This window comes from Pavona decussata, unplaced genomic scaffold (assembly GCF_977016875.1).
Source record: "Pavona decussata unplaced genomic scaffold, jaPavDecu1.1 SCAFFOLD_100, whole genome shotgun sequence".
Lineage (NCBI taxonomy): Eukaryota > Metazoa > Cnidaria > Anthozoa > Scleractinia > Agariciidae > Pavona > Pavona decussata.
In genome coordinates, this window is record NW_028145515.1 from 3,985,927 (window position 1) to 4,000,000 (window position 14,074).

Sequence of the window (14,074 nt, forward strand, 5' to 3'; positions counted from 1 at the left end):
GATCTGTACGGGTCCGAAGATCCCGAGAGGGGGACTCCAATATAAAAGTGAAGGGGTTGATGGTCGGAAATTTTCAAAAGTACCCCTAAAAGGTATCAGAATTCTGTTTTGTGGGCCTGATCCGAACAACGTTTGCTTCCTCTCATATTTTTCGGCTCACCCTAAAAGGTACCACTAAGCGCCCTAAGGGGTACCAAACCGCGAATTTTAACCCCTAAAAGGTGCGACGTACAAAGACCACCCCCGTCACTTTTATATGGGAGTCCTTTCCCCCCGGGGGGGGGAAGAGGGGCTTTTTCGGGCGGTATCAGGTCGACAGTCTTGGACATGTCCAGTAGACAATCGATATTTGCCTAAGACATCTGCAAGCTAGAGTAAACGGACAAGGTATAAGAGGCATCGCATCCTGGTGGTTCAAATCAACAAACTTCAGCTAGGGAACAATAATGGCTAGGATCATGATAAATGCCGAGTTGTTCCACAGGGCTGATATCGCGCCACATTCCGCGAAGACCCTGGGACGAGGTCACTCTGGTATTTACAAAACAAAAATGGCGGATGAGGAATCAGAGGGATTACCCTTCAGTAAAGACACTAACAGGCAAGGATAACCTGTTTCTTTGTTTAATTTGCCAAACTGGTCTGTAGAATGCTATTTTTAATTTAGTAATTATTTGGATGAAAGATTTTTATTGAAAATCTCTCGCAGATTTTACAGATTGCTCAAGTGCTACAGATTCTCATCTTTATTTCATAGAGCTACAATATTGAAATTCAGCCTGATACTCTATTTGATTATTGCAGCATATTTGCTGATCCGCAGCAAATCTGGAGTTTCCTTAATGAGAAGGTATGTAAAAAGCGTTCTCAGGAATTTAAGTTGAGCTCGAGTGCTCACTTTCTGCTGGACCGGAGACCAGTTCAATGAATTTCGCGAACACGGAACACGGAATTCAGCTGTTTTTAATTAGTCCAGTCTACCGCAACCTTCAACACGTATATTTATTTTTTGTAATAAGTAATTAGTAAGTAGCTACATAGACTTATGTTCTTTGATTTATATACATTGTACAGCGTACATGATCGACGTTACATATCATACCGGCTGAGTTAGGAAAATTCTGTATCATAAATTTAAGACTTCCTTGTATCTGGACCACGCTCGATGAAACGTTAATTATGCGGTCATGTACAGTTAATGCATATTGTTCCATAATTCCGTTTACTGTATGATTACTGTTTTTGTTACTAGACACTAAATTATTTCTCTGATATTTTGTCAAGTTTTAATAACATGTCGAACAGAGGGAAGATTTGTAGCAGACAATAATGGGCTGGGTGGGGGAGAGGAGGGAGGAGGTACCTATATGAGAGGGGTGGGTGGGTAGGGCAAGGCTTAAAATAATTTTTGGACAGTGAGTGGCCGGTCATGTTGCCAAACAAATTTTCTAAAGCTCGGTCATGCCTTATTTCTAGCCTGCCAAAATAGTGAAAATATTTCTTTTAAAAAGTAATAGCAATTAAGGCAAAAATATCACCTCATATGCCGGTCAGTATAAAATGCAGACTGCAGACTGCAGATTGCAGACTGCAGACTGGGTATAAAATGCAGACTAGGTATAAAATGCAGACTGAGACCAAAACCGTCTTTTCGTCAAGTACAGGATACATTTTCAATTTTCAACTAACCCTAGTGTCACGCAATCACATTTCCGAGATCACCTCGTACGAAATTAACCTTATTTTTGACCCATTTCTCAACAGTTTGTTTTCTTTATCTCGATTTGGTAGCTTTTTATTTCCTGAGGCCCTTTCTTAACAAAGAAGACTCGAGCTTAATCGCTTTGCACTAGTTCGTAAACAATTACGCCCATGATGGTTTTCATATGATGAGGTAAACAGACTTGATTTCCGAGGGGGCATGCAATTTGAAATCGACAGATTTTAACTAGTTTCTTTGAATAAATACTGTCAAAGACATTGTATACCCTCAGTATTCTAGCAACACATGATCCCCTATTTTATTCAAAAAACATTATTTTACTGCCACTTACCAATGTCACCGATGCCATGTTGACGCAAAGCAGAGATCGACCACGTGCGAAGTAAAGGTCATGTGTCCGTGTTATAATTTGCTTACATTATGCTTTGGGTTGTTCATTTCAATTCAAGGTTGACGCTCTTCGAAAAGAATATAATAACGTCAATTTCATGGGAAATGATCTCAAAAGGCGATTGTATGACACTAGTGTAAGTTAAGTTGAAAAATTCAAAATGCATCCTATATTGTTTTGACGAAGAGGCAGTTTTGGTCTCAGTCTGCATTTTATACCCAGTCTGCAGTCTGCAGTCTGCATTTTATACCAAGTCTGCATTTTATACCCAGTCTGCAGTCTGCAATCGATCTGCAGTCTGCAGTCTGCATTTTATACTCACCTCCTCGTATGCTTAAAACTCATAGCTAAAGAATATAAAGGTTTTGATCGCTATTTGTATTTCCTTAGGCAATGGCCTCTACATTCTATTTGGCATAAAACTTGTAATGTGGGGGTCGCAGTGAGAACGACAATCAAAACTCAATATATTATTGTTAGTGGAAATATCCATAAAAGCGTAATGTGATGTTACTCTGCACTTTAGTTTTAAATGAATTCACGTCTTACATGTGGAAGCAATTTTGGTTGTAAGCACTTCCCATTTCAAACCACACGGAACTCTCGAAGTTTTCAATGTCGCCTACAACAGAGAAGCCCGAACGTTCTTTGTGGTGCCTGATTGAATTACTAATTAAAAATATACTAATGGTCAGCTGATGGCTTGCATTTTTTCCAGGAGTGTTCAGCTGCTAGTATTAGTCCAGCAATTACAGACAAGCTTTTCAGATCATTAGAAGAAAGTGACAACAGAAGTGATGTACCAGGAAGTGATGGTGATATCATTACACCAGAGAATCAGACTTATGAACTTGCAGTAGCATGTCTTGTAAAGATCATCCATCTTATTCATCATGCAGATCTCAAAAACCAACATCAGGTATGTGATTAACAGCTGCAACAAGCTGAGTGGAAGAAGGGTGCCCGGGATTAGTCCAGGGGTCTTTACTGTGACCACCTGGCATCTAGACAGTAACACCCTCCCATGGCTGGCAATCCCTGCAACCCAGCCATGAGCCCCCATGCCTTGTCATCCGGACACCTATCACATTACATTAGCAGTGGAAGAAAGAATTCAAAATAAAGGGGAGGAGGGAGGGGCAGAAAAACAGAGGCAAACCAAGCAGAAACTCCACAGACATTCTGCTAGGCTCTGCCATGTTCAAATATGCTGCCCCATTGCAGTGCTCTGCACATGTGCTAACTACCGAGCTGCTGACCGTCCAATGAATGCCAGCTTTTCTTTGTTGTTAACTCAGTTACCTTGCATTTAAAAGGGGATAATTGGCAGGATTGATATGATCGGGGGGGGGGGGGGAGGGAGGGAGGGAGGGAGGGAGAGGGGGGCGGTTACTCTGGTTTATGACTGAGAGTGGAAATAAAGCCAAGTTGTCAGGCACCCCCCACTTATCTCCCTCTCTAAACCTGGACCCAAGAAAAATCCCAGTTGTTCAAAGCCTGATTAAGCTAATCTTGGCTTAGCATGAACTTTGATTTATCAATTCAGGTTTCACCATACCAGAATATTTCTGATCAGTAATTGTCAGCATGTCAGACTTTCATCGGAGGGTGGCTGACTAAGGCCTGCTCCAAACATTGTGCTACTGCCGTGCCAAACTAAATTCAAGGATTTAATTCGAATTAAACACAGCAGTAGCACAAGGTTTGAAACCATTTAGTTCAGCAGGCTGAATTAAATTCAGCACGACTATTTAGCATGGCAGGCCCTGTCGTGCCGCACAACAGGAGCTTGACTTGGTTTCAAATTAATCGTAATGCTATTGCCATTCCGAACTTAACTGATTTCATAAATTATTTTAATGTATTTTGGGTTAATTTGCTCGTTCCACGCACATCTATATTTTTGAATTTGGCACGACTGAATTAAATTTGACGTTTGAAACCACTGCCATGCTACTGCTGTACCACTGGCAGGTCAAATTGATTTAAGTTCGGCACGGCAGTAGCACGATGTTTGGAACAGGCCGCAGAGTCAAATTGTTTGTCATTGCATCAATTTGTTAACAGAGACAAAAAAGTTACTCCCCATAGCCCCATTTTTCCACTTTACCCAGGTGTATAAATGGGTTAAACACCTGGCCCCAGTTGTTCAAAGGCCGGATAACTTTATCCGGTGGATAAGGCACTCTTTAGGGTCTAAAAAATACTTCACGTTAAATGTTGTCCAAGGTTTTCGTACACTCCCAAACTAAGCCGTGGTTAGAGTGTTTATATTCGCTTGTACAAGAGGAAATACTGAAATCTTTGCACAGATTGAAACTGTCGGATAGTGACTTATCCCCTGAAAAAAGTTATCCGGCCTTTGAACAACTGGGGCCTGGTAAACTGTTCACAGTGGAACCTAAATTTAACGAAGTACCAAGAGACTAGGGAAATTGGTTCATTATTATTATCGAGCATTTGTTATAACGAGGTTCTGTTCTATACATTTTCAAAAACTCATCAATAATTCATAAGCCCATTGGCCTATCAAATGGTCGATAAAACATCATGTGCATTGGTTTTAAAACCCGATAAAACCTCCTCCTTATAGTATCGGTGTTTAATGTTTTACTCGTATGCTAATTTCCAATGTTCACAAAAGCATCATTGTTATGAACTCTCTTGACACACGCTTTTCCAGGAATGTTTTTTTAAGCCGTTCAAAAAACTGGCACCATGCGTTTCATCCAGTCTAAAACTGTTTTAAATCCCGATAAAACACTGCTGCTCATGTTTTAAACATTAATTAAAAGGCCGGTCTGGAGAATATTGTTCATTAAACCAAGGACTTTGTTATATAGAGGTTTGTTTAATTGAGGTTCCACTGTACTAGAAAATTGACATAGCTAAATGGTAGGGATAATGGGATAGACTTAACATCTGATTACTTGTTACATCATGATTCAGAAACTGGTTGGAGTTAACATCCATGTTGACCCTGTTGAATACGGAGACAAGGACTTTTGTTAGTAGTTTAAACACCACCATTATAGTCTGACCCACCATTTGACAACAGCTTGACATACAGCACCTTGGCCTATGAAATAGTTCATGTACTATACTCTGTAACTAATTAGCTTTAGTTTAATTTAAAAGTCATAATTTTGCGATTTCTTTTTGATAGTGCCTGGTGGACACTCCTTCTTTATTGAAGAGGTTTCTGGAAATTATAAATCTCAGGTATGAGTTAATATAGATTATAACAAATAAATAAAAAAATAATATTAATATAAATATAAAACAATAAATTATTACTTCATTTGATTCCTATCATATACTAACCTCCTTAATTTGTAGTGACGTTTGTTAACACTCCAGACTTGTAAAATCATACAGTACAGGTCTAGAATACTGGTCATCAATACATTGCATTTGACCACGGTTGATTTTCAAACTCCCTGTGACTAATACCAGATTCCATTGTTCAGAATGTGCAGTTCCAGAAAATATCCATACTCCCCCCATGGAAGGTTTTTTATTTTTCACCCCCCATCCCTTTAGGAAATTCCAGTTTAGCTTCATACTTTGCTTCTAAAATTTTGGCTCTTAAGACCCCCCCTCCCTCCCCCTGGGAATTTCCAATGACCTTCCATGGGGTGGGTGTGGATTTTTTCTGGAACTGTGCAATCGAAGGGCTGAGGGCATGACCATCTTTTGTTGAATTTTAATTAGTTGATTTTTCATTGATTTTTTTAGTTGATTTTTCGAAATTATTTATATATTCATAACAACTGTGCTTTTATTGCTGGCCCTACATGTAAAATAATTGCGTTCGACAAAGAACGCATTCCTAATCCAGGCGAAATCGAGATTTTTCGACTGCGTATTCATCGACACCAGTTTGGCCCCCCCGAAGAATATTATGCAGGGGCGAATGACGTCATTTCCATCAACCATGTGCTTTGCTTCTAGCGGGAGCCCTCGCGGGAGTCGAGTTTCACGTATTGCCTCGCGTGTTGGTGTGCTTCCTTCTTGAGTTCGATGTTCTGCTTGCTCTTCAAATTCTGGACTGTGCTTCCTTGCTGTGTGGACTGTTATCAGATAAGTTTCGTTGTTTACGTTTGAAGTTAGAGTTACTGGCATTTGGAATCTTGCGAAAGTATTGCGAAAGCTTATCGATGTTCAGTTCCTTCGTTTCAGCGGGAGTCGAGTTTCACGTTCTTGCATCGCATTTGGTGTGCTTCCTTAGGATGGTTTCGCTGTTTAAGTTTGAAAGAAGACTTGCGGATTAGATTTAGATTTATCAACGCCTTCACGAAATCTGTACGACTGCGAAGACACAGGAATAAGTTCGGCACAGTGTTGTTTACCCGTTTCACTACAAGAAACCAACGCTGCCCGGCTTGCGCTGACTAAATCAAGAGACAAGTTGCGTAGTTTCAGTTTCGGAGATGTGTAGCTCGGCAAATAATTTACCTACCAAGTTTTGTAAATCGGCAAATGGCCATAATTTGTGATCACCAAAGCAAAAAGTTGCCGAGTTGTGTAGCTCGGCAAATGGCCATGATTTATTTCGAGAAAAGCAACATTCCTAATGCGAGTGAAACGAACAGGTGCAGTTGCAATGGCAGACACTTTATCGAGTCATTTGATTATAAGTACCACTCGGTGGTACCCAGTTTTGTCAGCGTTGGTTTCTTGTAGTGAAACGGCCACAGTTTGATTCCGTTTTACGGGGAACAACTCTACGAGACAGCCAACTTTGTATTGCGTTTTTAATATTGTTGGAGCGATGTGCAGACGTGTACGCTCGAGCTGGAAAGTGTTCGCTCTTCAAGCGTTTTCTCGGTTCCTTGCCGATTACAACCGAAAATATTGTGCGTTTTTAATCAAGGAAATGCTCTTTTCGAAGATTTGATTCAAAAGATTAAAGCATAATTATGTGCGGCGTACTGGTTTAGCGAGGTTAAATTCGATGGCGCGTGTTTCCATTCTCAGCTTGTGAAACAGCGGCCGAAAAGTCGCAATATTTTAGTTTCGCTTCCTTCACTGTTAAAACTGGGTTTAGTGAACAAGTTATCCACCTGAGTTATCCTGTCATCTGTCAGTAGAAGACACGGTTACAATCTGAATCAGTTGATAGAAAATGAAGAAAACGGGAAATTGCCTTTTGAGATGATCTCAATAATATTTATGCAAATTTGTAACGCTACGCCGAAGATGTCTCGCGGAGGCTGTCAATGTCTCCTCAAAGGCAATGGCAATTTAACGGGCACGTTGATGTTTTCCCGGTTCCTTGCCGAATTCGACCGTAAATGTTGTGCGTTTTTAAATAAGTAAATGCTTTTTTCGAAGTTTTCAAATAAAAGATTCAAGAACAATCAAATAATTATAATCTCGCGTAGCGTACTGCTTGCGTAGCAAATATATTTTTATATTTTATTCTTTCATTTAGTATATTTAGCTTTTCATTTAGTGATTTATTTTTTATTTCTTGTATAATTATCTATCTTTTGGCTCCTTTTCCTCTATTAACGCAGATTAACGTGTAGCTCAACTCCCGCTAGAAACGAAGGAAATGAACATATCGATATGCTTTCGCAAGATTCCAAATGCCTGTAACTCTAACTTCAAACGTAAACAACGTATCTTACCTGATAACAGTCCACACAGCAAGGATGCACAGTCCAGAATTCGACAAGCAAGCACACCAAACGCGAAGAGAAGGTCAAACTCGACAAGCAAGCCACCAAATATATACTATATTATAAACACTGGGTTATTGATTTATAACATTTTTTGCGATTTTATTAAACATGTGAAAAATATCTGGCACTTAATGTAATATTCTTTTCCCAAATGGTCGAACGCATCTCGCTAATCTCTGATTATTACTAGTATATATGCTTAGTTCAAGAAAAACAAGGCCGGCCAAAGTATTGAGTCAGCAAAAGAATATTAAACAGAGATAGAAACGGAACAACAGATGTATTGGAGCAAAAAACAAAGCGATCTGTTTTTTGATTAAATTGAAGGCGACATGCAAAACTTTAGGCACTCTTGCGCAAAATGAAAAGTCAGCCTAAAATGCGACATATAAGACAGTTAGTATGCGTAATGAGCCCTTCAATTCTTTGTTATAGACACGTCATTTAAAAAAGCCCAATTCTTGTCTTTTTCTTACTTGGACATGAAACAATACTTATTGGTAATCAATAGAGTCACATCACTTGCTCCAAATTAGCTCTGTCATTAGTTCCATCTCTTTTTTAATTTGATCTTGAAACTTGAACATACAAAGAATTGGCCTATGAATTTATCCTAATTTACATTTACTGTGCATGAGTAAGAAAGTATAGATAAATAAATAAATTTAATACTTATATAGTGCAAAATTCATTATAATGTATATGATCTAATGCACTTAACAATAAGTTAAAAAATATCTAAAAGAAACTGCAAGGAATATGATAGTTAAAACTACAAAATGGAATAAAATAATATTGTTAACAATATATTAAAAAGCGATAAAAAATTTATATGGTACATAGTCCAAAAATGCTCACGCAAAGAGAAGAAAAAAGTTAAGAAAGTCATCAGTGGCCTACACAGTAAAGTCAAAAAATAAACGTAGCTGCGATTCTTACATCATGATACTCAATCTGACTATTATGCGAGCAATTTGAATTTTAGAGACAAAATAAAATATTTCCATTTAATCATGCAGCATAGGTTTCAACCAAAATTTCCCATTGTTAATAATTGAAGGGGTGCGTGGAATACGGCCTTAAGTGACTTTTGATGTTAGGACAAATTCTCCTTTGTTTCAAAACCGAATACAAGGCAATTTGGGAGGAGAATCTAATCTAGCAATTTATCAGAAGTCACTTAGGGTTTTTTTCCACGCGCCCCTTCAATTAAGTGGTATTCATCCTTCAAAAACTCATGAATAATTCATAAGCCCATTGAGCTTTCAAATGGTTGATAAAACATTACGTGCAGTGGTTTAAAACCTGATCAAACCTCCTCCTTATTAGTATGCAGTGTTTAATGTTTTTCTCGTATGCTGATTTCCAACGTTCACAAAAGCATCATAATTTGTTATGAACTCTCTCAACACACCCTTTTCCAGGACTGTTTTTGAAGCTGTTTAAAAAACTCACAGCACATGTTTTATTGGGTCTAAAACTACTCAGCTGCACCTCGGGGTTTTAAATCCCGATAAAACACTGATGCTCGTGTTTAAAACATTACTTATTCTATTCCATGCTGCAGATTAAATTTTCATACTTTTAACTCTTTGATATTTTGTCACTTAAGGGAAAGATGTAGTGATTCCACAGCTCATTTCACAAGGACTTTGTGCGTGCTGGGTAAGACGTTGCTCGGACATAACAGATTGTTATGAATGATATACTACAGATGCTCTTTTATTGTGGCTATATGTTTATGCATTTATTTACTAAATAGGTAATTTTATTTACCTCCTTGATAACAATTAATTAATATATGAATAAGTTAATGACCATTGCATTTATATACACAACTTTAATAAGTAGATTTGAAAAGAAAGCCTGTAAAAAAAATTCAGGCTTGAATGGGATTCTTACCCATGACCTCCATGATACCAGTGCATTGCTCTACTAACTGAGCTATCAAGCCAACTGAGCTGGTCATTTTGTGAATGCATAATATACCTGTCGCGGTGTAGGGGAGGAAGTGGAAATATATATGAAATACATACATTTGAATTGTGGATAAAACAATGAAAAAGTGAATGACCATTGCATTGTGTACTACACAACTTAAGTAAATGCAAGAAAATTACATCAATGGTCAGTATTTTTGTCCCCAAGTGGATGGTACCTGCAGGGAAGCCCAAGGTTCTTTGCTGGTCCTCTTTTTGAAAGTTGTAGTATCAGCTCGTATTTCATTTTAGCTGATTTCTTATTTTAAGATAAATTAGTTTGCCTTAATTTAGCAAGCCTTTACAGATACTCTGCCCACTCTGCCCTCCCTTAATTCTCTTCTGTTGCCAGGGGATAAAGGCACTGTAAGTATTGGACTGTGGGATGGTGTGCTTGGGTGATTTCTGCTCCTAAGTTGGCATTGATACTGTGTTGCCTTGCCTTGCTATGTCAGGCCTCCCCAATCTGAACACAATTGTATTTTCACAGATAACCTTAGGAAGCTTCAGTCACCAAGTAGATCTACTGGCAGTGAGTTTAAATTCCCCTCCCACCGCAAACCTATAGCCATATTTCACAGAAATCAGGTTTTGTAATACCCCCCTGTCAATAGGCCATTTCTGAGTTGCTGTGAACCTCATAATGAAAGCGAGGCTACGTACAAAACTTTTCATTTGAAAATTAGTTTTGTTTGCATTTGGATGAAAACTAATTTTCATAATAAAAACTTTGCACTTAGCCTCGCTTTGACAATGAGGTTCAAAACAACACGGAAATTTATGGCCTTTTAACAGTCCCTCCTGCATAGAACTAAGGGTCCTTCTAGTGCTTGCATTATTGAAAATTAGTTTTATGAAGCAAACCTTAACACATGAGAAAGATTGAAATGCAGCAGAGGAGAGATAGCCATCTAGAGGAGGAGGCCCTCACCCTTACTTTTTAGACCAAATCTTAGGATAGTAGTAGTAAGTTCCAATAGGTTTTGTTTCACAAAGAGAAGCAAGACATAGTTGGGCGTCAAGAGCAGGCCCCCTCTTCTAGTACCTAAAGGCCTGGATCCACACTGGGCCACCATGTTGAATGACATCAAGTCTCAGTTGTTTTGAGGGAACATGTCCCTCAATGTCTGTTATGTTCTCTGTTCTACCTGCTTTATTCAACTGATAATCAACAATGATAGCAATGCATATGGAAGGTCGCTTAGCCCAAGAACTGCAAATGCCTGGTGTCCGCAATTACATTGCATAGCAATGCCTAGAAATTTTGTTGTGCTGGGTTTGTGCATTTATATTATTGTACTGGAGTGCTGCTGAGAGTTCATTTCAGCTCCCCTTTCACTTGTCTCTTTACAGATGCTATTCCGAAGATCCTGGATTGTGGGGAATCTGCAGTGCTCCAAGTAAGTCGTATACAGTGAACTCTTGCCTTGTGGACACGGCTATTACGGACAAAATACAGATCCCCGGCGAAAGCTATAGGGGTTTCACTGAAACAGACTCCCGCTATTACGGACTCTCACTATTAGGGAATTGCGGACACTTTTGTGGTACAAACATAACAATTTTATTGTTTTGACTCTCGATAAAGCGGACACCATGAACTTCGCATGTAGCATAAATTGCAGTGTGATGTATGTCATCTGTCAAAACACACTTCAAAAGATTTCTGGAATGTTTATTTTTGCATCAATCTCTTTAGTGGCTGTACAACAGACTCTGCATTTTCACTTAAGCTTATGCCTGTTCCTTTCAGACTCTTTAGGAAACCAAGCCTTCATCCTCCATTCTCAATGACTGTTTAGCAGATTAACTACTGTTGATAGGCTTGTCAAGTCTTATGCAATGTTTTGGGTTGCCACGTAACTCATAAAACGGACACCAACGACATCCCAAGGGTGTCCACTATAACAAGAGTAGACTGTACTCATTATCAGTTGAAGTTTTAATTACTTGAGAAATATAAAAATACCTTTTTATCGAGACGTTAGTCATATCCCATACTTATTGTGAACAGGTTTGATTGGATTTTTACTTTCAGGCCATATTTGTTGGAATTGGATGTTTTGGAAATATCATTACTGTGCTAGACTATGAGGTCAGTCATTTAAAATATCACTTTACATTTATATATATGGTTTCTGTCCTCAGAGAGGTCCATTCTCAGAGAAATGTCTATCATAGAGAGGTGTCCATCTTAGAGAGGTATCCATCTCAGGGAGGTGTCCATCTTAGGGAGGTGTCCGTGTTAGAGAGGTGTCCATCATAGAGAGGTGTCCATAAACCTCAGAGAGCTGTTCATCTCAGAGAGATGTCTGTCTTAGAGAGGTGTCCATCATAGAGAGGTGTCCATCAATCTTATAGAGAGCTGTTCATCTCAGAGAGATGTCTGTCTGAGAGAGGTGTCTATCTCTGAGAGTGTCTGCCTTAGAAATGTCATTTGTCAGTCTCAGGTGTCCATCTCAGAGAGCTGGCTGTCTAAGAGAGGTGTCTGTCTTAGACATTTACTGTAGAATTGTTTGTTTTAGTATTTGATATTCGTTTCTTTTTAGCATCATAGTTTTCTAATTTGTTATGTAAACGGATTGCTGGAAGAGCATTTTTAATGAAGTGATACCATTAATAAAGCTACTACTACTACTACTACTACTACTACAGGTGTCCCTCTTAGAGAGGTGTCTGTGTTAGGCAGATGTCTGTCTCAGAGAGGTGTCCATCTTAGATAGGTGTCTGTCTTAGAAGCTGCCAATCTTAGAAAGGTGTCCATCTTAGGGAGCTGTCCATTTCAGAAAGGTGTCTATCTCTGAGAGGGTCTACCTTAGAAAGGTGTCCTAGGTGTCCATCTCAGAGAGGTGTCCCTCCTAGAGAGGTATCTGTCTCATACAGGTGTCCATGCATCCTAGAGAGGTATCTGTCCTTCTTAGGTAGGTATGTAACCTTAGGTGTTTGCATAAGATAGGTCTGCCTTAAAGTGCCTATAGGGCGATTTAGACGGTACGATTTTCTCTTACGACTGTCGCATGCGATTTCTAGCGCGCGCGCTGCTTGCGTCATGTAAAAATCGTACACAACTTTCACCACTCAACATTGCCTTTACCTACGATTGTCGTAGGATTTTAAAACATGTTTTAAAATCCTACGACATTTTTCGTGTTGTGTGCGTCTGTCGTAAGGATATTGTAGGTTGATTTACACGACGCGATTCGTGTTGTAGGCATGGCGTAAGCGTGTCGCATGCGACAAATCGTAGGTAAAATCGTACCGTCTAAATCGCCCTTATGAAGCAAAAATTGTCTTTAGGTAGTTATAAAATTTACCCTTTCAAACACGGGATTTCAAAGTTTGAGATTGCTGGGGTAAAAATTGCCGATTTTGTGAGCGCTCAAAGTTGGGCTATTTTGCCTTCAAAAATGGTATTCGAATCGCGCGGCCAAAATGCCAGGTGACAATAACCGCTGACGTCACGTTGGTGCCAAGAATTGCAATTCATCATGGCGGAAGAGAAGAAAGATAAGCGACAGCGAGGGCGATATTGCGTTGCTGGCGTCCGTGACAAAGAGAGTTGCCAGAATCGATCGTTCACAGAATCGCTAGACATGCTTTTCTCTTTCTACAATCCTTTTCGGCGGCAAGAAAGGAATGAAAGTAACCCGGGAAGTAAACAAACTTTTGGCACCAATGTGACATCACAACTTGGAATTCAGCATAAAACTCGACCCAGTCCTCTGACCACAATAGCAATTTTCGCTTCATAGGCACTTTAAATAGATGCCCTTCTTCAGGACAGATGTTTCCTTGCCAAAGTTGTTCATCTTAAAGAGAATACCTGTTGTAGAGAGGAATCTACCTGCGAGTGGCTGCGAGTTCCTACTTGAGATGGCTGAGCTGCCTTAGATAGATGTCTGTCTCAGAGCAATGCTCTTCTTTGAGAACTATCCATAGAGATATTCACCCATAATGAGTTGGGACTTGTTTTTGTAACTTTCTGTTTTAAACAGTGTCAGGATGTGGATGAACAGAACAAAATGTACCAGAGTTCTGTAATGGCCATTGAAAGGATCATGCATTCATCACCAGCCGCCAAGGTGTGTAGTAACCATTTATTATCAGCATTTTTTTTTTTTTCTTAAAATTTTCACATATAATTTTATACCAATCACTTATCTTATTCAATGGATGTCTAATAATTCAAAGTTGAATGCTTTGTTTGACAGGAAGTCTTCAAGGATAGTGTGGGCTTTGAAAAGTTTTGCAGTTATCTCAAGAGACTTCAAGCCCCCACAAAAGAGTTCTT

General features: G+C 39.2%; 1 protein-coding gene across 1 annotated transcript in view; it reads left to right on the forward strand.

Moving 5' to 3' along the window:
* Positions 1 to 446: 446 nt before the first annotated feature.
* Positions 447 to 14,074, forward strand: part of LOC146472433 (neurobeachin-like protein 1) — a 52,947-nt gene continuing 39,319 nt past the window's right edge. The window contains exons 1-9 of the mRNA XM_085119554.1: positions 447 to 601; positions 805 to 850; positions 2,833 to 3,033; positions 5,281 to 5,336; positions 9,417 to 9,469; positions 11,137 to 11,183; positions 11,822 to 11,878; positions 13,779 to 13,865; positions 13,995 to 14,074. The exon at positions 13,995 to 14,074 is cut by the window's right edge and continues 19 nt beyond it. Coding sequence (XP_084975680.1) covers positions 447 to 601; positions 805 to 850; positions 2,833 to 3,033; positions 5,281 to 5,336; positions 9,417 to 9,469; positions 11,137 to 11,183; positions 11,822 to 11,878; positions 13,779 to 13,865; positions 13,995 to 14,074 — 782 coding nt within the window. The remainder of the gene's footprint in view (positions 602 to 804; positions 851 to 2,832; positions 3,034 to 5,280; positions 5,337 to 9,416; positions 9,470 to 11,136; positions 11,184 to 11,821; positions 11,879 to 13,778; positions 13,866 to 13,994) is intronic.